Raw genomic sequence first — 26,758 nt, 5'->3', positions numbered from 1 at the left:
GGGCCAATATGCCAAAATGTTGAACTATCCCTTTACTGTAAGTGGTGAAGTTTTGCAGAAGATATACAGCTCTATACAGATCTACCTTTGAAGTGGCCTTATATTTTTTTTGGCAGATCCATTTTCAGTTTTTTTTCTGTCATTTAATTTTCACTGAAATAATGTTAAAAGATTGATGTCATTGGCAAACAATGCACAACAATGTTACAACGCAATTCACCTTCGTCCCTAGCACCGAGGCTGGTTTCCATGCTGCCAACTAGGGCTCCAGCTCCACTGATAATCTTCTAACCCACTTACCGTTCTTAATGCGTACGACTGCCAAAAGAGAAATAAAAGTTTGTATTTGGATATTAAATAGTAGTATTCCCTCTGAGTTTGTGTGTTTGTGCTGTTTTCTTTCAGACTGATCCAGGAGTCAAAAACATGGCAACAAGAAACAACTGACACCAGCTGCAGAAAACCCAGAGGAGGGACCGAGGAGTCGTACGCTTCTTAATTAATTAAAATGAGAGTTGCTTATAACGGGGTCAAAGCTCAGATTTACCCAGTTTGTGTAAAGCGCTGATTTGGAGCGGACTTGAAGAACAAACACCGGCCCTTTTACAGCAGGAGCTTCCAGAAGAACTGAATGAATGAGGGTGTGACCATGTTCAGCTGCTAGACACAAACTCAGTTTTTTTAGTGGGAGAAGAAGCATCAGCTGAGTGGAGGAAACACGAGACCCGTCGCCATGATCGACCTGAGCTTCCTGACGGAGGAGGAGCAGGAGAAAATCCGCGCCGTGTTGAAGAGAGACGCTGAGCTGAAGCAGGCCGAGGAGCAGCGCGTCCAGTCAGTTCAGCTACATCTTATCTTGTCTTTTAGTGTCTTTCAGGATGATTAAACGGATAGTTCACCCAAAATTGAAATTTCACTCATTATCTCCTCCCCCTCATGACGACTAAGGGCTGGGAGAAGTTTCAGAGTCCTCCGTGGCTTCTCTGAGTTACAGGGGGTCTCGGCGTAGCAGTGCATGTCCATATGATGGTTGCAAATGGATACCAACTGTCTTCGTAACAAAAAGACACACCAAAAAACATCCAAATACCTCCACACTGCAAAAACTCAAAATCTTACCAAGAATATTTGTCTTATTTCTAGTCAAAACAAATCTCATTATACGTAAAATCACATAAAAAGTAGCTTGTTTTTAGACACTTTTTTACTTGTTTCAAGCATATTTTTACTTGAAATAAGTAGAAAAATCTGATAATGGAGCATGTTTTTCTTTCTTATTACAAGCACAAAAATCTTTCAGCTTTCACTGGCAGATTTTTCTACTTATTTCAAGTGAAAATGTGTTTGAAACAAGTGAAAATGATCTAAAAACAAGTTCATTTTTAGGTTATGAGTCTTATTTTAAGTGGAAAGAGATTAGTTTTGACTAGAAATGAGACATTTTGACAAGAAATAAGACAAATATTCTTGGGAAGATTTTGATTTTTTGCAGTGCATGCTGCTCGTATGTAATGTCCGTCTTGTATTGAAGCCCCGAAATGCGAAATTGTCCTGAAAAAAATTAAGAACACGACTCACCCATATACAGTCACATCCGATTCAACAAGTTCACTTCAGTTTCACAAGTTACATACGAGCAGCATGGAGGTATTTGGATGTTTTTTGGTGGGTCTTTTTGTTACGAAGACAGTTGGTATCCATTTGCAACCGTTACTGGGCGTTCACACCAAAAGCGACCGGAGCGACCTCGGCGACCAGCTGTCATTCATTTTCAATGTACACTGGCGACGAGGAGCGACGAGGAGCGACCGGCGGCGTGAGCGACGCGAGCGACGCGATGGGAGCGACGCGACGCGAGCGATGAAAGTTGGGAGAGATTGAACTTTATGCAAATGAGCAGCGGCGCGACCGCGGCGACAGCCAATAGCGGACTGGGATTCTCACAGCCGGAGAAATTGAGAGAGCCTGAATGGACACATCTGCAGCACAGCTTGAAAGTCCCGCCCCTTTGGTCGCTTGGTGCAAGGGCCTGCTAGAGCTGGCAAGCGACGCGATAGGAGCGGCCAGGGCGACTACAGGCGATTTAATCGCTTTCGGTGTGAACGCACAGTTATATGGACTATAATGCACTGCTACGCCGAGACCCCCTGTAACTCAGAGAAGCCACGGAGGACTCTCAGCCCTTAGTCCACATGAGGGGGAGGAGATAATGAGTGAAATTTCAATTTTGGGTGAACTATCCATTTAATAGTGGAGTCGTGACTGTGACATTTCACCCTCTCATTCATGTCTGAACAGGAACCTCCAGAAGTCGGCGAATGACAGGGATAAACTGAAGTACCTGACCGGAGAGTGGTTCTACGAGACCAAGCAGCTTCGTCATCAGGACCGTATCCATGGCTCCGACATCATCAGAGCCTCCATGAAACACACTCACAAACCTATAACTATATGTGAGTCTGCTGTAACCTGCCGTCTTTCTCTATCTCCCATCTTTAAAATAAGAGTGATGCATTAAAGGGATAGTTCAACATTTTGGCAAATTGGCCCATTGCCATAATCCCTATAGCCTTAGCAGTAGGTTCGTTATTTAATTGTCGGTGCAAGCTATTTTTAGAACAGCGGAGCAGAGCCGTGAGCTGCTCAGAGCTACGCTACGGAGGCTCATGGGATTTCTTGGTTTCCCTCATCAAACTCATCAAATACACAATCCAACAACTCCACAACGCTCTGGTGGACAAGTTGTGACCTGCACATTCACCACGCTATGAGATAATAACACAACGTTACCAGACAGAGTTGTTTTAGAGGCAAATTCATGCAAAACCGCTGATGCACGTTGAGTTCAGGGACAGTTTTCCATCAAGCAGTCTCTGTATTTCCCTCTAAAACAACTTTGTCTGGTAACGTTGTGTTATTATCTCATATGGTGAATGTGCAGGTCACAACTTGTCCACCAGAGCGTTGTGGAGTTGTTGGATTGTGTATTTGATGAGTTTGATGAGGGAAACCAAGAAATCCCATGAGCCTCCGTAGCGTAGCTCTGAGCAGCTCACGGCTCTGCTCCGCCGTTCTAAAAATAGCTTGCACCGACAATTAAAGGTAACAAACCTACTGCTATGACTATAGGGATTATTGCAATGGGCCAATTTGCCAAAATGTTGAACTATCCCTTTAAACACAGTACAGTATATTAATGAAGCTTTTTATTTAGATAATAATGTGACAGCTCAAACCAAGGTCGTCAGTTTCTACCTTTCCAGCTGTTTGCTCGTCTGGTGTGTCATGGACATTACAGTCCGACACAGTTTGGTGCTCAGCCTCGTTTCTGACAGGACACGACCTCAGCTGATACATCAGCTGATCCAGGGCAGAGATCCAACTGCTGCTGCTTCAACCGGCTTCATATCAGTTACCTCGGCTTGTCAACCAGAATTAAAGCACCCATCTCTATCCTTTCAATTAGTTCAAGTATTGAAAGGCAGCTTTTTTAACTATACATGATCGTTTTTAGCTGCTTTTGGAAACATTACACAGCAAAAACTCAAAATCTTTCCAAGAATATTTGTCTTATTTCTTAAAACAAAACTCGTCACCTAAAAATTCACTTGTTTTTAGATCATTTTCACTTGTTTCAAACTAATTTTCACTTGAAATAAGTAGAAAAATCTGCCAGTGAAAGAAAGTTTTTTGTGCTTGTAATAAGAAAGAAAAACTTGCTCCACTGTCAGATTTTTCTACTTATTTCAAGTGAAAATATGTTTGAAAAAAGTAAAAAATGTCTTAAAAACAAGCTACTTTTTAATGTGATGAGTCTTATTTTAGGTACAATGAGATTTGTTTTGACTAAAAATGACATTTTGACTAGAAACAAGACACATATTCTTGGTAAATACCTGGCTATCAGCCTGGCTGCTGCTGCTCAAAGTGACGTAATGGAAATAAGGCTGAAGTTTCTCCATGGTGGGACCGTCCATCATGACTACTGGGACAAATCCCAGTGAGCTGGTGGACTGATGCAGTATAATAAAAAAAAAGAAACAAAAGGAGCTTCTGAAGCTTTAAAAAAAAGAAAGTCACTCTGAGACAGTTACAGTATGTCATGTTAAACACCCAGTTCTGTTGAACCCAACTAAACGGGCCAAAGTCTTTTAAACCTCTTCCTTCTCAAGTCACTGCATCTCATGAGGCTGTAATCCTCAACATAAACACACAGGTCAGAGAGAGAGAGAGAGAGAGAGAGAGGGGTCACAAAGACTCGTTAAATCATCGCTCATGAATGAGCACAGGCTCTGCAGGACTCCACCACCTGCACATACAATTTGAGAGAATAAGCACTAATTACATGAATTTACCATATAAGTGTTAGAGGTGGGAATCTTTTACTATCTCACGATTAGATTCAATTCTGATTTTTGGGGCTACGATTCGATTCAGAATCTATTTTCGATTCAAAACGATCTGATTCAAAATGATTTCTGCTTCAGTCTGTCGGTGTGCAAAGGATCCTCATGATCTACTCCAGTCTGCTTTGCAAGACAGAATGACTAAAGTGTCTTTTTCACATTTATTGAGTTTTAAACATGTATCCATGCTTAGATGGAATTGTTGAAACTGTTGCATAAAAGCAATATCACATATTGCTTAAGTAACAAAATTAAAAGTGCCTAAAAAAAATAGAGCAGTTAAACATGCTGCCTTTTAAATTCTAAGGAAATGGAGGCCGACAGCCAGCAGATTTGTTTCATTTTTTTATTTTTTAAAATCGATTTTGGGACATTTTACTGTATATCGATTCTGAATCGTATTAAATGAGAATTTCGATTCTTATGTGAATCAATTTTTTGGCACACCCCTAATAAGTGGTGTTGGACCGTAAAATTTAAAAAACATAGTGAGTTGACTGATATGAAACTAGATAAACAAGAAGCCACACAGGCAAAACCATGTAAAAACAGAGGTGCCCACACTTTTATGGCCTGTTGCGAGATACTTTTAAAATAACCAGGTCGACCTACATTATACCACAAAGTTGCGATGTGAGAAGGACACACACTGAGGTGACAGATGCTTTTGCACACACACACTCACATGTATGCACAGATGTGTGTGTGTGTGTGTGTGTGTGTGTGTGTGTGTGTGTGTGTGTGTGTGTGTGTGTGTGTGTGTGTGTGTGTGTGTGTGTGTGTGTGTGTGTGTGTATAGATGCTGGTGTTGATGTATAATTAATTCAAATATCATGACAAGGAGAGTTTGAAGGTGATCCGTGACTAAATCTGACGTTAATTCCCATCTACTGATTACCTTGTTTTAACCAATCAATGACAGGCCTCCTAAGGTGTGTGTATATTAACATACACCTGAAATACACAGCATCATAAAATATGCATGCACTTAAACTTTTATATGAAATAACAGGGTATCCACGGGGTCTTAAAAAGTCTACAATTTGAAAATATACATTTTAGGCCTTAAAATGTCTTAAATTTGTTGAATTATTGTGTTCAAGTCTTAAATAATTTTAGACAGGTCTTAAATTGTCTTATGCCCACCATGGGCGAGCATTTCACTCGCATTTGCCCCTAAAAAAAATACATGTGTGAACCAGGAAAATCACAAAAAGATCACAACCTGCGATTGGTCAAAAACTACAAATCCCACAATTCTCTGGCCTCAACAATAACAGTAGTTAGTGTAAGTAAGGGAGAGTGGAGCTGTGGGTGAAAAGAGGAAACAACACCACGTCTGGTCCTGTTCTATGTTGTCCGTTCACACCGTCACCGTTTATTCGTTACGTCCGCGGTGTAAAAGGCCGTGACGCAAAGACGCGATTAGGCGCGAGACGCGATTAGGCGCGCGACGCGGTATACGCGACTTTTTTTTTTTTGCGACGCTACATGCGATTCTTTTATGGCGACGGGACGTGTTTGGTGGGAAGACCCACGAGGGGCTTCCCACCAAACACGAGGAACGCTTTTTTTTCGCTCGAGTTTTTACGCGCGACCAAACGCGAGATACGCGAGAAATGCGATTTATCGCTCGTTCTGACTCGTGTCAAAAAAAAATTCACCAGCCCGCCAACAACTTTTTTTTTTTTTTTCAAAGGAGGTTCAACTGGACTTAGTTATTTGTCTAGGACGACGTTTCACCTCTCATCCAAGAGGCTTCATCAGTTCATGTAGCATCTGACCAGGCTGGGACTGGTCCAACTATCTGGTGTGGAGACTCAGTCTACAGTTGCTTTCGATTTAACCTCCTTTGAAATACTATGACCTGGACAAATGAGAATATGCACCGGCCTACAACAACATTTCTGCTCTCGTCAACCATGGTTGAGGTCACAACGCTGCTGTAGCTGCTCTGGAAGTCCGAGACACTGAGGCCAAACGCCTCCGTCGTGTCTGGTCCATGACGGCGAGTTCCGGGCTGATGAGCTACAGAGACTTTAGAGTCAAAGAGGAGCAGAGCGTCGCTGTGTCGGACTGTTTGGATTTAATGAAGAAGCTGCACAGAGTCAGGTGAGCAGAAGCTGCCCCCCCCCCCCCCCCCCCCTCACCGTGGAGCCGCAGCTCACAGCCGCCACCGACCCCTAGAATAAAACACCACCGACCCCTAGCGTAACGCACAGTATACTGTTATGAGACACATTATGCATCCCAACTGTCTTTTTTTTTAGAGGATTTTTTTTTTTTTTTTTACCAAGAATGCGCCCAAAAAAATCATGATCCAGGGGCCAAAATTCGAAACAAATATATATATATATATTTTTTTATCATAATTCTCATTATTCTCCTGATGTCGGTTTAATGTAAACAGATTGCGCTGATATGCGAGAGTAATGTGACAGCGGGGCAGAGCTGCAGCTGCTGTGCTGTGATGGACCTGATCAGACTGGTGGTGGTCCACATCAGTCCCAGATCCTCCACCGTCAGCAGATCCCCCGAAAGCCCCCGCAAATAATAGGCTACATCAACAAGAAGTTAAGTGGCAAGTTGCACCTTTTCGTCGGCTTATTATTTGCGGATTTTTTTTAATAGCCTATATAACGTCACTGCAACACGCGGCTCTCAGTGCTTGTCGGTGTTGTGTCTATAAATTGTGAAATAACTTTTCCTCGATAGAAATATGAGACGTGGTCGATAGGTTTCATTCATCCATGTTTTGGCAGACAATACAAATAACCAATGATAATGAGATTTCCACCGCGCCGAACCAATCATGTTGCTGGAATAGAGCCAGTCAACAGTAACATGTGCATTTGTTTGGGTTGCTGCAGATTTGCACATCAGCTGACACCGCCGGTAAAAGAGAGAGAGAGAGAGAGAGAGAGAGATAATGAGTGTTGTCTCGAAAAAAAAAGTGAAGGAGAACTTGGACAAGTGACTGAAAAGACGCGTGGTGCGTAATGGGGACACCAGGCAGCTGGAGCGGACCGTGGTCACGGTGCGGCCGCTCTGCTGCTCACCTCAGTGTGTGTGACACATAAAGGCCGCTTCAAGGAGACTAGCGGACTTTTTTTTTAATAGCCTCTTCATTCATCTTGGGCGGGGGGCGGTGCGCCGTCTTATAATGTTACAGAAAACCCTGCATTATGTTTTTTACAACTCGTGTTCCTACACTATAGAGACAACTTGCTGTGGCTCTATATTTCAAGAAACTTGTTTTCTGTGTAAAAGGCACAATTCACCCTTCTTTTAACCGGGTAGTTACGTCTCCAGTCGCCTCGCATCCAGTTAGGACACGGTGTGAGCAGCCACATCCACTGCGCTCTGGATCAGCTGATCGGTGCTCAGGTGACGTTAGATCTTCACTTTTTAAAACTCATACAAAGTGCAGCCAAACACCAGGCTGAAGAGAGAGGACCAGCAGCAGCAGCAGCTCTGACAGCTCCTCTGTGGCGCTGCAGAGTCAGACAGGCTGCAGGTAAGTTGGCGTGAGAGCAGAGTGCTGTCTTTTTTTTATTTATTTTTTTAGCAGCCTTTGTTACAGGTGATAGGCTACGTGTCCATGTGCATGTGCATGAGAACTGATTTTGAATCGAAGAGACACCCAAATATTCACATCCTTCAGTCCAGGCTTTTGAAAAGAGAGTAGCCTATAAAATCAGCTTCATGTAGCAGTTAACTTCTGATATAATAGTCTGTAGACATCATCATCACTCAACTTTTTCACATGGTCTGGTGTTAATAAAGCAAACTAAAAATCGCAAAAAGAAAATCAAGAATCGGTTGAATCGGAAATCGATTTTGAATCGAATCGTGACCCTAAAAGTCGGAATCAAATCGAATCGTGAGCCGCCCAAAGATTCACATCCCTAGTACAGAGACCTGCCACAGTGTCATGGTGCATTAATATAAACTTCAACCTCAGAGCTGTCTGTCCTCAGACTGTCCTGACTGTCCCTGAACATGTGTGTGTGTGTGTGTGTGTGTGTGTGTGTGTGTGTGTGTGTGTGTGTGTGTGTGTGTGTGTGTGTGTGTGTGTGTGTGTGTGTGTGTGTGTGTGTGTGTGTGTGTGTGTGTTGCAGTGGAGCTGACTCAGATCCTGCCAGAGAAGTCCAGTTTTGTCAGCAGTGACAATAAGGACGTGTTTGTCCCCCCTGTTCTCCGTGGCGTCCTGCAGGAGCCTCAGCTGCAGAGGTGAGTTAACACAAGCAAAGTAGAAATCACTGTTTATCACATTTATGTATTTTACATTGTTATTCTTATTTAAAATGTCTTTGAAACAAGTTCTGATTAAGTGTCGGGCTTCAGTAGGTGTTTCCTTCTGAATGGTCACATGATGGTTGATCGATTAAAAAACATTTAAATGTATAATATGTAGGAATTCCCCCCATCTAGCGGTGCAGTTGCATATCTGAACGTATTCTTGATGTTGCATTCACGTGAAATGGGGCAGACGTCAGACAGACAACAGACGCTGCATGTACAGTAACAGGATAAACAAGCGTCTATGTAAACAAGTGGTCCAGGCGTGACAACGTGTTGTCATGGTGATGTGGTATTGTTTTACCGTCTTTCTCTGGTGGAGTAAAATGACATCCGGTTCGTTTGCCGACGGCCGTCTGCCTGACTGCACCTGAATGCAACACCAGTGCCTCCGTCCTTCCTCACACTACACAGTGGTGACAGTTTTAACAGGCCGAGCCCACAGCTCCGCTCAGTTTCCGTGGTTACCTACGGTCACGCTGCCACTCAACATAAAAAATAGCGATGCAACATGGCCGCCTCGGTTCGGTGCGTCGCTCACTAATGTATTTGTAACGACTTGTAACAACTCATTCTAAGGTACCAGAAAGCTTTCATTTGTATGCAGCTGTGATTCCACTTCAGTGAAATACGTATTTATGAAAGACATATTTGATTTTTGCTGATAAAAAGCCAAATAAGTTACATACTGGGGCTTTATTGTTATGTTTCACTCTCGTCTCTCTCATATTCAGCTGCAGGAAACTGTTTCCAGTGGTAATAGAAATATAAAAAGAGCAGCATGCAGACAGACACAGTGAGAGCAGCTGGTGAACACACTGGAGCATTTAGCAGCTAAGGACACGTTTTGTTCCGTTTGAGAACAAAGCCAGAGTGAAAATGAAAATGACTCACATTCATTAAACTGAATGTCAAAGGAGTCAGCAGTAGGCCCATCAGCTGTTTATTAAAGTTGCAAGTAAAGGAGTAGGCCACAGCAACAGCAGTGTTAACTCCTGTTTCTATCTATTTGATGTTAGCATGCTAGGTCGGTAGTTTCTCCTTTATTTCCGATGACATCTCAATTCAGTTCCTCCACACTGGTTTTTGAGCTGTAATTCTTTGGATGCACCTAGAACATTTCCATTCACACATTTTTTTAAAGGACAAGGCAGGTGTTTGATAGTTTTCTTTTTGTCTACAAATCCCTTTAAAAACGTCACAGATATTTGGGGCGATTGTTGGTTCGGCTCTTTACATTGAGTTTGTTGAGGATAAGAGACATTAAATATCTCCAGGTTCATCCTTTAAAGGTCCATTGTGTAGGAATTCCTCCCATCTAGCGTTGCGGTTGTATATCGCAAGCAACTCAATCGTATTTTTCACGCTGCATTCACGTGAAATTGGGCAGACGGCAGACGGCAACAGCCGCTGCACGTAACGGCATAAACAAGCCTCTTTGTAAACAAGTGGTCCGTCAGCACGAGGCAAAACAATACACGTGACAATATGTTGTCATGGTGATGTGGTATTGTTTACCTGAGCCACGTTTTACCGGCTTTCTCTGGACTTCTGTGACTAAAACGACATCTGGTTTGTTACCGACGGCCGTCTGCCCGACTGCAGGTGAATGCAGCATCAGTGTAACGATTGATTTTCATGAATAGAATAGATAAGAATAGATAACAGAAGAAGTTACACAATGTCCCTTTAAACTAAGGAGTGGAATAATAGATTGATTTGAAATCAAAGGGATGTTTTTTTTATGCAGTTTCTTGTTGTGGCACTTAATGTTAAATACTAATACTCCGTTCTGGTTCATGTGCATACTTGGAGAAAAACCTCTCCCTCTGCAGCTTTAAATAATCCCTTTACACATAAACTTTCAAATTCTCAGAGCCCAGGCGTATTTAGACAAACAGTAACTCCATGCAGCATAAACACAAACATATGATGTGTGTTGTCTGTCTTCAGCGGCATCACATGCTGCAGTAGTGGAGCAGATAATCTGGGCGGGACGGAGAGCGAGTGGAGTTGTGCACACACACAGTAAATGGATCTTTAGTAATTGGCCCCGTAGTTCTCAATAATCTTCTTAGAAGGTCAGGTCTCACATGTTCATGTTTTCCACTGCTTCTCTCCGACTGTTGATCACAGTTAGTTAAATATAACCAACATGTTTCTGCACTGCCTCGTTGGTGACGACGATCCATCCTGACCGCCGACCAAAACGTGTCTGTTGAATAGCAGGGATTATGATGCGCTCCGATGAGCATGTGGATTCTCTTAACGTTTCACTAAAACCTCGAAAAATTGACATTGCAGATCCTTAAAGGGCCATTGTGTAACTTCTGCTGTTATCTATTCAGAAAAAACGATTATTTGGTTCAAAAGTATGTTTTTCATTAACCAGTAATCCCCCCATCAACAAACTGAAGTGTTCCTTTCAGCTCTGAATGAGCCGTTCATATCATTCATATCTACATGGAGCGGGTAAGCTCGGTGCTGCTGCCATGTGGTTTCGCCATGTTTTTACGTTCAGTGGCAGCGTGACGGTAGGAAACCACGGAAACTCAGCGGAGACACCGGAGCTGTCGGCTCAGGTGGAGGTGGCGTCTGTGAAAAGTCACCGCGGTAACGCAGTGAGGAGGAACGGAGCGTTACACTGATGCTGCATTCACCTGCAGTCGGGCAGACGGCCGTCGCTAACAAACCACACTGCAAAAACTCAAAATCTTACCAAGAATATTTGTCTTATTTCTAGTCAAAATGTCATGTCTAGTCAAAACAAATTTCATTATACTTAAAATAAGACCCATAATATAAAAAAGTAGCTTGTTTTTAGACACTTTTTACTTCTTTCAAGCATATTTTCACTTGAAATAAGTAGAAAAATCTGATAGTGGAGCAAGTTTTTCTTTCGACAAGCACAAAAAACTTGCTTTCACTGGCAGATTTTTCTACTTCTTTCAAGTGAAAATAAGTTTGAAACAAGTGAAAATGATCTAAAAACAAGTTTGTTTTTAGGTGATGAGTCTTATTTTAAGTGGAAAGAGATTAGTTTTGACTAGAAATGAGACATTTTGACAAGAAATAAGACAAATATTCTTGGAAAGATTTTGAGTTTTTGCAGTGCAGATGTAATTTTAGTCACAGAAGTCCAGAGAAAGCCGGTAAAACGTGGGTCAGGTAAACAATACGGCATCGCCATGACAACATATTGTCACGTGTATTGTTTACATAGAGGCTTGTTTATGCCGTTACGTGCAGCGGCTGTCGTCCGTCTGCTGTCTGCCCAATTTCAGGTGAATGCAGCATGAAAAATACGATTGAGTTGCTTGAGATATACAACTGCAATGCTAGATGGGAGGAATTCCTACACAATGTACCTTTAATTTGGACATTTTAAAACACATTATCTTAATCTGTGTTTACTTTTCTAGGTATGGAAACCAGAACCACTATGAAGCACCGCAACACGAGTCTGAACCGGGTTTACAGTCACCAACGAAGGTACAGTACAGTCGGCTCTCTGAGACCCAGATGTTAGACATGTTAGCCATTTTATTTTTCTTCTTTACAAACTTGGAATTATCTTTTTATTCACTATTATTCATAGTGCCATCTCTAAATGTCATTTCCCCTCCATCTGTTACGCTGCTGCAGCCTCATATCAGCAGACCCCCCCCTCCCCTCCATGTTTCATTGTCAGCACTGTGCAGCCATTCATCCACACAAATGTATTTTTGCTTCATTTTGAACAAAGCACGAGCTGCCAGCATCCACAAGGCCTTTCACCGTCTTTAGCAAAGATTATTCTGTAGTTCTGTGGTTTATACGTTTCTTCATGGACGCCACCAGTGTCTGATCAGTCAGATAAACATCTCATCCATTGTCTATACGGCTTATACGTTTTTTTTATTTTATTATTATTATAAGTGCAGGGTCACGGGGAGAGGGGAGAGGGATGGGGGGCTGGAGCCAATCCCAGCTGACACACACATTCACAGTGACTCACACACACACACAGCTGCTGGTAATTTAGAGTCACCAATCCACCTGTTGTTCATGTCTGTGGGAGGAAGCCAGAGAACCTGCTGCAAACTTCACCCAGAAAGGTTGCAGGTCTGGGAATCAAACCCAGAACCTTCTTGCTTAGTGCTGCTAACCACTGTGCCACCAGTCACCAAAACATCCACAGATCATTTTTTGTGCTCAGTCAGAAGCGCTTACCTGTCGAATTCTGCTCTGCACCTCTTTGTTATTGTTACTCTGGCTCCTCGTTCACCTCCCAGCCACTGTGTTTCACATAGGCTACCTGTAAACTAGTCGGCTACAATCGTTTTTTTGGTCAATTGGGTCATTTACGTGAATCGTGCAGATCCGGGGAGTATGTAGCCCCTTAGGCAACATACAACACTGCAAAAACTCAAAATCTTACCAAGAATATTTGTCTTATTTCTAGTCAAAAGAAATCTCATTATACCTAAAATAAGACTCATCACATTAAAAAGTAGCTTGTTTTTAGACACTTTTTACTTCTTTCAAACATATTTTCACTTGAAATAAGTAGAAAAATCTGATAGTGGAGCAAGTTTTTCTTTCTTATTACAAGCACAAAAAACTTGCTTTCACTGGCAGATTTTTCTACTTATTTCAAGTGAAAATTAGTTTGAAACAAGTGAAATTATCTAAAAAGAAGTTGATTTTTAGGTGATGAGTCTTATTTAAAGTGGAAAGAGATTAGTTTTGACTAGAAATGAGACATTTTGACAAGAAATAAGACAAATATTCTTGGAAAGATTTTGAGTTTTTGCAGTGAATGCTATGAAAAGGTATTTGCCCGCTTCCTGATTTCTTACTAACACTTGTTGTTTAAGATCATCAAACAACTTTTAATAGCCTATTAGATAAAGATAGCCCAAGTAAATATAGAATGCACTTTTTAAATGATGATTTCATTTATTTATTAAGGGGATAAAGCTATCCAAACCGACCTTGTCCTATGTGAAAAAGTAATTGCCCCATGAACTTCCAGTAGTTCTCTTCTCTATTCCTGTACCTCTCCCATCTTTATGAAGTTTTATCGTCTCACTCATAGAGTCTGTGACCACGTGGAGCTGTGATGCATTAAACACACTCAAGGTCGGGCCACAGAAAGCTGCTGCCTCCACAGCTTCTTTTTATAACCGTGTTCATTACCCTCAACCGAAAATCACAGGTGGAATCAAATTTTGTTGCAGCGATCACAACTAAACCGACTTTTGTTGCCTTGCACTTGTAGTTTAACGTGTTTGTTTGTAATTACTCTGAAGATAAAGATGCTATATGTGTGCTTAAAGTTACAGCTATATAGGATGACACTCTTTTGAAACATTAAACATTTGAATGAAACTGAGCAGGGGAAGCGCTCAGTCTAGTTGTAGTCTGTACACTTCATATCAACCTTTCTCTTTTTTATTATTGCTGAAGCAGAGAAAAAACCCGTTCAACTTCGAGCTCCGGGACGCTCAGTTATTGGATGAAGCGGTGGATCAAACCCAAAAATCAAATGAGGGTGAGGTTTTCACTTGTCAGTTTTAAATATGTCATCTAAGTGGAGTCCTACTTTTTCCATTGTGATCTAATGATACATTATGTGCTATGTTTTGAACTGAGCGGCTGCTCGATGGACAAATCATGAAAGCTGTAAACCAATGTAAGTCTGGTTTCTAGCATGACATCCAGGTGTTTTTGTGTGTGTGTGGGGCCTTTACTGCTTAAGCTGCTTCGACCTTCCCCGCTGCAAACAGCATGTTGGCATGAGCAGTGTTTGCATTGCGGTTAAAAGCATGTAGCGGCCTGTCATCTCTAACAGTTTTTTGTAATCCGAGTTCCCTCCTCCACCTTCTTTCTTTTCGCTCAGCGGTTCAAGTGAAAGTGACGACATGAGCCGGAGATCTGGCACCGGGGGGATTTTCCCAGGGGTTATCAAAGTGAAGGGAGGTCCAGATACATGTGGATGCAGCCAGACTAGCCAAGGGGATTACACAGAAATACATTCCAAGGCCTTAATCTGAACTGCATGACTTGTGCCTGCTGGAAATAATTCACATGAACCGGGAAAACAACATTGTTGTGTTGAAACTATAGGATAAGTAGGAAATAATGGCTCAGTCAGCAGTATTTTACAGATGCAGATGCTTCAGTTTGTTTTAGATAGATCGGAAACAGTCAAGTAGTTTGATAACACTTTACGTGACGCCTATCTCTATAACGCATTATAGCCATACTTATAATGAGTTATAATGCAGTTATAGCACTGTATAACTATAGTTATAAACACTCATACAGTAAATGATCATAATGCTTTATAACAATAATCATAACACACTATAAAGCATTTTATCATGACTTATAAGGTCAGGTATTATAATACGTTATTGTTAGTAACTCACTGACAATGCCCACATTGATAATACATTATAAATATAGTTAAAATGTGTTATAATTGGCTTATAAATGTGTATAGCTATCATTATAAACACTCATAAATTACCATAAGGCTTTATAACAATAAGCATAACACATCATAGAGCATTATAACTCTATTATAATACTTGATCTTATAAGCCATTATAAAATGCTCTATGATGTGTTATGCTTATTGTTATAAAGTCTCATGGTAATTTATGATTGTTTATAATGATAGTTACACGTCTATAAGCCAATTATAACACATTATAACTACATTAATAATGCATTATCGATGTGGGAATGGTCAGTGAGTTACTAACAATTATAACGTATTATAATACCTGACCTTATAAGTCATGATAAAATGCTTTATAGTGTGTTATGATTATTGTTATAAAGCATTATGATCATTTATGAGTATTTATAACTATAGTTATGCAGTGCTATAACTACATTATAACTCAAGTAAAGTGTTACCAGTATTTTATTACAGGAAAGGATGGAAGGACATGAAAGAGTGATTATTTAAATTAAACTGAGCTAGAATTGAGTCGGCTATGAGATGGGTTTGATGGGAAAAAATAGTAAAATTGCGTAAGACACCAAAGATGAAACTTTCTTTTAAGGAGAAGAAAAACACCTCCATTGATAAAATCATCTTCATTTGTTTTGTTTTTTCCAGAGCCTTTACCATCACCCGACTGCTCACTTTCTTATGCTAGTAACCTTAGTCAAGACCCTAGTAGCCCGGTCACCCAGAATGCATCTGTTCCCATGTCAATGCCTGAACATACAACAACCAGCAGCAGTTCTTCTCAGGACGGTTTTATTGAGGTAGAGGGACCAGGAGGTATTCACGCTAACGCTAACTCTGCTGCTGCTGCTGCTGCTGCTGCTGCTGCTGCTGCTGCTCCGCGGAGCATCCTCAAGCGCTCCGGCTCCACAGACTCTCTGTCCTCTCACCTGGACCTGGAGAGTCCGGCGGTGGCTCCGGATCCTCCCACCGCAGAGACCTCCATGGACAGGAGGCAGGTGAGGTTCAGCACCATGGTGAGTCACATCGAGGACGAGTGGCAGGATGGGAAGGAGCGGGGAGAGCACGGTTTGCTGGACGTCGACCCCGTCGCTTCTTCCTCTGAGACGGAAAACAGAGACCCAGATGACCACGACCTCGAGGACTCGGACAGAGGAACAACCGATGATCATGAGCCGATGCTAAGTGAGAGTGGAGCGGATGCACAGGAAGGTGAAGTCAGTTGCAAACATGAGGCAGAGAGCATCAGAGAGCAGGAAGCTGACCAGCACCAGCAGGTCCTTAGTGGTAAGACTCCTAGTCTGAGTCAACTAATCAACTCAACCACCAATCAGCAAATCAAACTGTGTGTGAGTGATTCATATGCAGAGAGAGACAAATTATTTTTCACTTTCCTTCTTCTTATGCATGTTCTTTTATCTATATATTACTGGTGGATAAGAGAGCATCTGTTTTTTCTTCTATTATGTGGTTTTATTGCATTAAGCTTTTGCATTCGGGCTTGCATTTGCACATTTTTCTGCGCATCTTTCTTTAAAGCAGAAGTAAGCGTAATGTTTGTGTTAATATAAGTCTTAAATAGTTACATCTTCCGACGGCAATCACTTATATAGAGTGTTTGGTCTGAAACACGGGTCTGTCAGTCACTCTGCTCTGCTGTAAGCCGAGGAGAAAACTTTCCTTGTGTCCTACAACCTTTATCCAATGAGGAGAGAGAACGGCATAAAGGGGCGGTCCTCTCTGTGTGTGCAGCCAAGGGATGCGCCTGAATGTGGTGACGTAGGGACGAGGGCGGGGACTGCTAACTCCATCAGCTGACAGGAAGTTAGCCAAAACCACCGGATCGCTTACTTCTGCTCTAAGTTGTCATATCTGCTGTTGGACTTTTTTTTATTGGTTACATTACTGGAAGATGAAGTATGAGGATGGAGTTTGCAATACTGTATAATCTACTACTATAGTATGTGCAGAGCTCTAGAGTTGCACATTTTCAAATTCTTCACATTGTGGCCTGTAAAAAAGCTTGTTCAAGCTCTTGTTTTGATGCGGATTGTCCAGCTTCATTTGACAGTAATACACCAAAAAAAGTCCCACACAGCTAAATCTACTCTACTGTGTGTGTGTAGTCAAGTGTTTAGTAGATATATAATGTATATGAGTGATACAAGAGGTGGTTTCTGTCTTTGCAGAAGTCTCCGAGCCGCTAAGTCCTGCGCTGTCCAGCCTCCTCTCTGCCGAGCAGGAGTCAGGTAAGCCCGTTCCCGTGGAGACTGAGCCTGAAGAGGACGGTCGCTCTCAGGCTGTGGATACAGACGGACCGACCGGACACAACTTTAATCAAGAAAAGCTTCCTGAACAGAGCACTAATGTTTCTATCGAGTCTACCTCAGAATCCAAGCCGTCAGCTAGCGGCGGCTCAAAGAGCTCATCTCATGCTCTTTTACCTCAGTCGAGCCGGAAAATACTTGGAATCTTTAGGAGAGAGAAAGAGAAGGGCTCCAAAGGTAAGAGTCGACAGAAAGAAGGGGCGATAAAGCAAAAAGAACCAGAAAACACACATCATCTACCCTCGCCTGTTGCAGAAACGATTGCGGACAAACCTGCGTGCGCACCTGAAGCTAAACCTCCTCAGACGACAACAGAGGTGCGAACGGTGCAGCTCGCAGCGCTGCAGAACACCCCGTTCAAAGAAACAGTGGCCACGATAGAGAGAGACGACGAGCAGCAGCAGGAAGAAACAACGGAGGACCAAACCGTTCAGTCCCCGGAGCGACTGTCCAATCTGAAAGCTTTCTGGGAGAAAGAAAACACCGGTCCCAAAGTAATATTTACCAGAGAGGAGGTGAGGCAGGAAAACAGCTCAAAGACAGAAGGAACAGAAGCTTCTTCGCGTGTGGAGAGCGTCGGCGATCCCTCGGTCCGAAAAGCTGAACGTAGACTCTCTGTGGACGTAGAACAAGACGGCACCTACAGAGCGAATCCCGTCCTCATCTACGACGAGACGGACGACTCTTCGACAGCTTCGGGAACAGAATCGCAGAGAAACATCAACGCAACTGCTGCTTCTAGCGTCCAGAAGCAGCAGCAGTTGGATCCAGTTCCAGTTCCAGTTCCTACCCCAAGAAAGTCCAGTGCTCAAGAAGACAGACCGGCCAAGATCAGTGATCTGAAGCATTTCTGGGAGTCGGGGTATGCAGGACCGAGGCTGATTTCTGCAAGAGGTTGGGGATCCTCAAGCAACAAGGTGGTTTCCCCGCAGTCGGATCGGAGAACATCTTCATATAACAAAGAGAAGTCTGAGGGAGAGGCGCAAACCACGCCCGGTGTCATCCTGAGATCTTTTAAAGTGACGGACAAAGGTTTCGTCAGTCCGAGTCCAGATGGGTCAATGTATAACCAATACCAAATGAAGGCTGATGTGGAGTCTCAAGAAGAAAGGCCGCTCAGTCCCAGTAGATCCACACCAAGATCCAAAGACCAGGACCACGATGAAGGCCGGAGGAGTCCATCCAAGACCTGCCACCCGAGAGTCTTACCCAGAGAACCGTCCAGTCCAGAGAGATCCAGTTCCCCCTTGAAAACCTTCCCCATTGACATCGAACCACCTCAGACGAAGGCTCTCGAAGAGCAGCAAGTAAAGCCGACACCGGCGCCGAGACAGAAGAAGAGTCCTCCGGAGGATAGAGGTTTGAATACACAACAACAAACTAACCCAACAAGCTCCTCTGCTTCTGCTTCAACACAACCCACGAAGGCCACGCAGAAGAAAGCCGGGGCCTTCGCTCGCCTCGCAAGGTCCTTCTTCCCTCAGGACCTTCAGCACTACCTTGGGCCGCAGGAGAAGGCCTACAGACCGCACTTTCAGAAAGGTTCGACCGAAGAAGACCTCGTGGGTAACCAGGGTAACAGTACCACAACCGATACCAGCTCTTGGACCGTGCAAAATAAAGACGGAAACGCCAGACAAGACACAACAACAACAACCAGGGCTCGGTCTCTGTCTCGGGCAAGTTCAGACAGTGAGCATCTGAATTCTCTCTCCACTCATATTTATTTCCTCAAGCTCTGTTGATTTATGGAAACCACTTGTCATGTTTTTCTTTTGCAATCACATGCATTGACATTCTGCCACTGCAAAAACTCAAAATCTTACCAAGGACATTTGTCTTATTTCTAGTCAAAATGTCACTTCTAAAACTAATCAAATTATACTCAAAATAAGACTCATCACATTAAAAAAAATTAGCTTGTTTTTAGACACTTTTGACTTATTTCCAGCATATTTTCACTTGAAATAATTAGATCTATCTATAGATAAATCTGACAGTGGAGCAAGTTTTTCTTATTTCTTATTACAAGCACAAAAAACTTGCTTTCACTGGCAGATTTTTCTACTTATTTCAAGTGAAAATTTCTTTGAAAAAAGTGAAAATTATCTATAAACAAGATCATTTTTAGGTGATGAGTGATAAGTGGAAAGAAATTAGTTTTGACATTTTGACAAGAAATAAGACAAATATTCTTGGAAAGATTTTGACTTTTTGCAGTGTGATCTGACTTAGATGAGTTAGATTACAAATCCCTCAGTTTTAAAGATACTTGTACATGCTTTTGCAATCTGCAGAAAAGTCCAGAACAAAATACAGTTTCAATCAGTAGAAAAACCCCATTTAGTTTCAGTTAAAAGTAGTTTGGATTGTGATTAAAAGGAGCTGCTGTTGCAATAGATTTGTGGTTTATAAGAAGCAGCTAATCACCACTGTAAATATTGGAACTGGTGTTACCAACAACAATACTCCTGTTATACATCCTAAACTGATTTACTAAGTATTACAGTACACTTTCCCTGACCAGCAGTAACCCAGAACTCGTTCCACTTGCTTTCTATTCTATTCACTGCAACAGAAGCACCGTCTGTCGCCTCAGACGGTGTCAACTCATCTGTGTTGAGTTTTCCAGAGCTGACGGTGTTTTGTGTGTCTGTGGCAGGTCATGATGATTGCTCTAGTCCTGTCATGTCAACTCTGAAACAGTTATCTTCAAGGAGCATGCCTTCATCCAAAAGTCTGGAAAACCTCACCTCGCATACAAGTAAAACAACTCTTTGCTCAGGACCAGTTTTTCTTTCATGCAGCCGATTGATGAGTTATTATATGTATTGTTACCTATCAGTGCATTATTTCTGCAAAATAAAACAAAACAAAAGGTCTGAGAGAGGATGTGATTGCAGTACATGGCAGTGAAGTGTGAATAATACTGACTTGTGGCCTCATTTCCTCTCAGGAGAAGAGAAGACCAAAAATAACTCGAGAGAACAGATGAATTTGAGTGTGGATGATGGTAAACATACGTACTGTACTTCACATTTACTTTGAAATTCAGTGGTCATTATGTTCACTTTAAGAGGTTGAGAGTCATGTCTGTCTTCCAGTTTCTGCGCTTCCACCATTATCCCCAATTCCATCCAACTCAAAGCAGATGAGAAGCAGTGTGTCTGTGCCTGTTATCCAGCTGGATGAGGTAAACCACACATCACTCAGCATTAATTGTGTGAGTGATTTTTTTCTTCCCATTTTTCTGTGTCATTCATGCTTTTCTCTCATGTTTTCAGACGGACAGCGACAGCACTATGGAGTACAGCTTGGGCTGGAGAAGGAACACAGGCAGCTCCACGTCGAACCTGAGCCTCTCCTCAGGAAGAGCCTCCATGTCTGTACGTTCACGTCCTAATAAACGCTTCTGTTGTGTAGTAACCAGGTTTCTTAGATTACAGCACTTTTTAAAGATGAGTACGATACTAGAGAGTCAGTACGTTGACGTTCAGAACCACAAACCACACTCAATCTTTGAACTCTGCAAACTGCCTTCATTTTGATTTCAATAACCCATAGGTATCGCTGAGACATTTTTGCCTTTAAAGAGGAACTATGGAGGATTTTCATCTTAACTATGCCACATTTTCTACCTTAATTAAACAGCTTCGTAGTAATTGTGATGGTTTAATAAATGACTTGTAACTTACAGGGAGAATGGAGCACTGTTTTAAGTATATTTTCACTTGAAATAAGTAGACAAATCTGATAGTGGAGCAAGTTTTTCTTTCTTATTACAAGCACAAAAAACTTGCTTTCACTGGCAGATTTGTCTACTTATGTTAAGTGAAAATTTGTTTGAAACAAGTGAAAATGATCTAAAAACAAGTTGATTTTTAGGTGATGAGTCTTATTTTAAGTGGAAAGAGATTAGTTTTGACCAGAAATGAGACATTTTTCTCTTTGCCGAAAACCAACCTTGCAAGATCAGCGCCACCGACCCGGTGTCCCAGATTTCGTGTCGGCGGCACTGCGACACAAACACGCCCCGTAACCCGACGGATAAGACTACAGAAATATACACATCGTAACTTCATATATGATATATAATATTATCCACCGCTCTATTGATTGCTTTCTCCCCGGCTTCGTTAAAAACAAATGCACATGGCCAGGGGGAGGGTTAGCAAAACAGGACTTGCATACAGTAGCTCCCCTTTAAAATCTCATGAATTTCCCTACAATATGGTTAGTGCTGCTGCTGCTTCTCAGCAAGAGGGTTTTGGGTTCGATTCCCATTCTTTCTGGGTGGAGTTTGCATATTCTTCTCCCTGTGTCTTGTGGGTTCTCTCCAGGTTCTTCCTCCCACAGTCCAAACACATGCACACTAGATCGACTGGAGACTGTAATAAATGGCCAGTAGGTGTGGATGTGAGTGAGTGTCGTCTCTATATGTTGGCTCTATACGTCAGCTGGGATTGGCTGCAGCTCCTCTCAACCCATGCACAGGGTTTAGACAATGGATGGGATGGGTGGATGCTTGACATCGCACTGTATGTATGTAATGAATAGTGAGTTTAGGATGATGGTGTTGTTTCTTGTTGTGACTGAGCAGGCCAGCGGCAGCATCAGCAGCCTCCACCACGCCGACTTTGGAGACATCGAAGTCCAGGGAAGCATCCAGTTCGCTGTCAACTACATCCAGAAGCTCGGGGAATTTCACATCTTCGTGGTGCACTGCAGGGAGCTGGCCACAGCCGACGCCAAGAAGAACCGCTCCGACCCGTAAGTCCAGAGTGTCATCACATGTGTACTGCAAAAATGCAAAATCTTACAAAGAATATCTGTCTTATTTCTAGTCAAAATGTCATTTCTAGTCAAAACAAACTTTAAATAAGACTCATCACATTAAAAAGTAGCTTGTTTTTAGACACTTTTTACTTCTTTCAAGCATATCTTCACTTGAAATAAGTAGAAAAATCTGATAGTGGAGCAAGTTTTTCTTTCTTATAACAAACACTGGCAGATTTTTCTACTTAAATTAGTTTGAAACAAGTGAAATGATCTAAAAACAAGTTGATTATTAGGTTATGAATCTTAATTTTTAGTGAAAAGAGATTATTTTTGACCAGAAATGAGACATTTTGACAAGAAATAAGACAAATATTCTTGGAAAGATTTTGAGTTTTTGCAGTATGGTAAAGGTAGAGGAAATGTCATAAATCTCTGTCTGTCATTTGAAGCTGTTATAATAATAATAAGTGTTTATACGTGTTTTAGTTCAGACTGACTCTGTCTTCTTACAGGTATGTGAAATGTTATCTTCTCCCTGACAAAACAAAGTTGGGAAAGAGAAAAACAGCTGTAAAAAAGAAAACTTTAAATCCCACCTACAATGAAATTCTGAGGGTAATAATTCTATATTTGTATTTTTTTTTTTTTTTTTACACAATTCTCATTTCACCTAATTCATATTTTACTAAATCTTTGTTGCCTTCTTCTTCCTCCTCCATAGTTTAAAGTCACGATGGAGGAGTTAAAAGCTCAGAATCTGAACGTCTCAGTGTGGCACAATGACACGTTTGGGCGGAATACCTTCCTCGGCGAAGTGGAGCTGGACTTGTCCGAGTTGGACTTCAGTAACACGCAGATTAATGAATATGCATTAAAAGCCAGGGTAACGACTTCATCTCCTAAATTTGTGTTCGTATTGTAGAAGTGTTTCTTTAAAAAAAAAAATCAGACATTGACTCATCTCGGCTCCTTTTCTCTTTTCTCAGGCGTCATCTCAAACCTTCGCTCTGCCTCCCTCACCTCTGTTGGGCAGCAGAGGGCAGATGAGAGTCGCCCTGAGGTTTCTGCCCCAGACGTCACACAGTGAGCTGATGATTCCTCCGTTTGTATCAGTGATCTCACTTTATTTCAATCGTTGTTGTCACTTATTGCAGTGTGGACGCATCCACAGGTAAGAGAACGTCTGGGACGGAGACCGGCGAGGTGCAGATTTGGGTGAAAGACTGCAAGAACCTCCCGTCAGTCAGAGGAGTGATCATCGACCCCTTTGTGAAATGGTAGGAGGATGTTCTGCAAACTGTCGGTCAACTCAGTGTCTACGGAAACCCAAAGTGTACAAAATGAAATAACAACCTCCTGGTAAAAATCTTACCAAGAATATTTGTCTTATTTCTAGTCAAAACAAATCTAATTCTACTCAGAATAAGACTCACCACATTAAAAAGTAGCTTGTTTTTAGACACGTTTTACTTTCACTTGAAATAAGTATATAGTGGATCAAGTTTCTTATAACAAGCACAAAAAACTTGCTTTCACTGGCAGAATTTTCTACTTATTTCAAGTGAAAATTAGTTTGAAACAAGTTAAATGATCTAAAAACAAGTTAATTTTAAGGCGATGAGTCTTATTTTAAGTGGAAAGAGATTAGTTTTGACTAGAAATGAGACATTTTGACAAGAAATACGACAAATATTCTTGGAAAGATTTTGTGTTTTTGCAGTGGGAGACACAATGTACATCAACAAATTCATTAATATGGAGGGAGTTCTGCTGGAAAAACCTAACTCGCTATTTTATAACACCAAAGATAAAATCTAGGCAGCTCGCTATACAACAAGACTGCTGGAGATTATGTGGGAGCGCTGAAGCAGACCATTACATGCACACATCTTCTGGAATTGTATAAAAATGAGGATATAACTGGCAAAATGTTAACTCCGTTGTAAAAAATGTTTTGGGATATGAAATCCCAAATACTTGTCCAGTCAGTGATGTATCTTGGGAATATTGAGAAGGTGGTAATGAAAGAAGATCTGTATTTGACTAAAGTAGGCTATTACTTGCAGCAAGCAAGAAAGCGCCAGTCACAAGTAAAAAGTGTCTAAAAACAAGCCACTTTTTATGTGACGAGTCTTATTTTAAGTATAATGAGATTTGTTTTGACTAGAAATGACATTTTGACTAGAAATAAGATAAATATTCTTGGTAAGATTTTGAGTTTTTGCAGTGTGAAAACTCAATAAAAATGTTTTTAAGTGATAAAAAAAGAAAGAAATAACAACCTCCTTCCTTTTCTTCCGGCTGCAGCACCGTACTTCCCGACACGAGCAGTAAGAGCCGGCAGAAGACGCGGGTGGTGAAGAGGACGGCCAACCCCATGTTCAACCACACCATGGTGTACGACGGCTTCCGCTCCGACGACCTGAGAGAAGCCTGCGTGGAGATCACGGTGTGGGACCACGACCGGCTGAGGAGCCACTACATCGGAGGCCTGAGGCTCGGACTCGGCACAGGTGAGGTCACTTCTGTCAACACAGCTGCACCTGCAACCTGGATGTGGTCTTCATAGAGAAGTTTCAACCTTGGTGTTTTCCTCCTGGGATTTAAGTGCAGTGTGAATTTCATGATGTTGCCTACTGTGAAGTTCAGGTCTTAGGGACAGTTTGGGAGAACCAGCACAGAGTAGGGGGTGTTAATCGATCAGTCATCATGATACAATATCATATCGACCGAATGTGATGAATGCAGGTATCATGAAGTCTGCCATGATTCAGGGACCAGTGGCCGATATGAGACAATAACTTTTGCTGATCCTACTCACTTCATATTAAAGGATAATTACCGTTTCACCTTTGGTGTCATTACAAGTCGTTCCGACGAAATTAGATCCAGCCGAGAGCCGCGTATATCCGTATAATGTGAGTCTACAGGGCAGCGTCGTCGGAACGACTTGTAATGACACCAAAGTTATCTGGGTGAGTAAATGATCTTATTTTATGCTAGAAATAAGGTCCAGATTGTAAAAAGATGGTAATTATCCTTTAAGTCACACAGAGCAACTCAATGATCAGTAGACCCAACCAGACATTTAGATGAAAAACACAAATTAAAAAAACATGTGCTAGAAAACAGGCCTCCTGTTCACTATAAAGAGCCACAATCTGATTTATAAAGCTTCACAATTTTCTGAAAAAACTGAAAGAAGATTAAGTTTCTATTAAACCAGGATTTCCATGTAAACCTTTCTCCTATTAAGAGTCTGAAAGTAAACAAATGATTTTTAAAACTTACAAATGAGCTACACAAATTGCAGCACATACCAATTGGTGAGACCTGCCAGGGGAATTTCAAAATAAAGGCGTGTCTTACAAATGATGATACATGTCCATGTCAATCAATACTATTGACTTGTTGATCATTGAGTCAATGTATTAATGTCAGATTGATGTATCGTTACATGGGCCCAGCAGAAAAACGATATGTTTTAGACAAAGAAACAACCCATATGTGTTCCTTCCTGAGAGGTAGATGGTAAGTACCATGGTGTGATAAATGTATAAATAAGATCTAAAAAAAAAGATGTTCCTTTTTTTCTGTTGTTTCTTTTTTTCTCCAGCATTAAGGGCAAAATAGTAATGATTAATAATAAAACTCAATGACCAGCTTTAGAATCTATAGATTCTCAGATAATGGGGGAAAACAATACAGTTCTAGTTCCTATGATTAGCTTCTTTTCTTCCTGTGCAGGGAAGAGTTACGGGGCGGACGTGGTTTGGATGGATTCGACGACAGAAGAGGCAGATTTATGGCAGAGGATGCTGCGCTCCGACGGCGAATGGGTGGAGGATGTTTTACCTCTGAGGATGTTGATGATGGCAAAAGGCATGTCGAAGTGAGACTGGAAGTGTTGATAAAGCATGTTTGTATGTATGTAATGCAGGTTTGAATGGATGGAGGCAGCGGCCTTAATGAGCAACGTGATGATCACTGTATGATACGTTAATGCACAGGCTACGTAAGTTTGTTCAAACTACAAGTTAAATTTGTCAGCTTAAAATGATGATTTATTATAATAATTATTATTATTATCACAGAAGTGGGGCAGAGGATAGACTGTGTTTTTGATCTGAATATCTGAACACTGATGATTATAATGATACTACTGTTGTTGTAGTAGTACTGTTGTCTGATTCCTGCGTACAGCACTTCTATCTGCAATAAAGAGAATATTAATGAGTTGTTTGGTTGTAAAAAAATAATGGTTTCAACACTGCAAAAACTCTAAATCTTTCCAAGAATATTTGTCTTATTTCTCGTCAAAATGTCTCATTTCTAGTCAAAACTAATCTCTTTCCACATAAAATTAGACTCATCACCTAAAAATGAACTTGTTTTTAGACAATTTTCACTTGTTTCAAACAAATTTTCAATTGAGTTAAGTAGAAAAATCCGCCAGTGAAAGCAAGTTTTTTGTG

General features: G+C 41.6%; 1 protein-coding gene across 1 annotated transcript; it reads left to right on the top strand.

Annotated features, from left to right (window-relative positions):
- Positions 1-733: 733 nt before the first annotated feature.
- Positions 734-26,179, top strand: sytl2a (synaptotagmin-like 2a; the record flags this gene model as incomplete). The annotated part of the gene is made up of 18 exons (XM_083986982.1): positions 734-834; positions 2,299-2,453; positions 8,528-8,639; positions 12,131-12,200; positions 14,160-14,249; positions 16,035-16,464; positions 17,367-19,196; positions 20,167-20,268; positions 20,461-20,517; positions 20,609-20,697; positions 20,789-20,890; positions 22,102-22,274; positions 22,796-22,898; positions 23,005-23,166; positions 23,270-23,366; positions 23,455-23,560; positions 24,591-24,796; positions 26,031-26,179. The coding sequence occupies 18 exons, from the start codon at positions 734-736 to the stop codon at positions 26,177-26,179; spliced, it is 4,134 nt and encodes a 1,377-aa protein (XP_083843108.1).
- Between the last annotated feature and the right edge of the window lie 579 nt (positions 26,180-26,758).

This window comes from Trachurus trachurus (assembly GCF_905171665.1).
Source record: "Trachurus trachurus genome assembly, chromosome: 14".
Classification (NCBI taxonomy): domain Eukaryota; kingdom Metazoa; phylum Chordata; class Actinopteri; order Carangiformes; family Carangidae; genus Trachurus; species Trachurus trachurus.
Note: the sequence above shows the minus strand (reverse complement) of the source record. Positions and strands in the feature narration are given on the sequence as shown.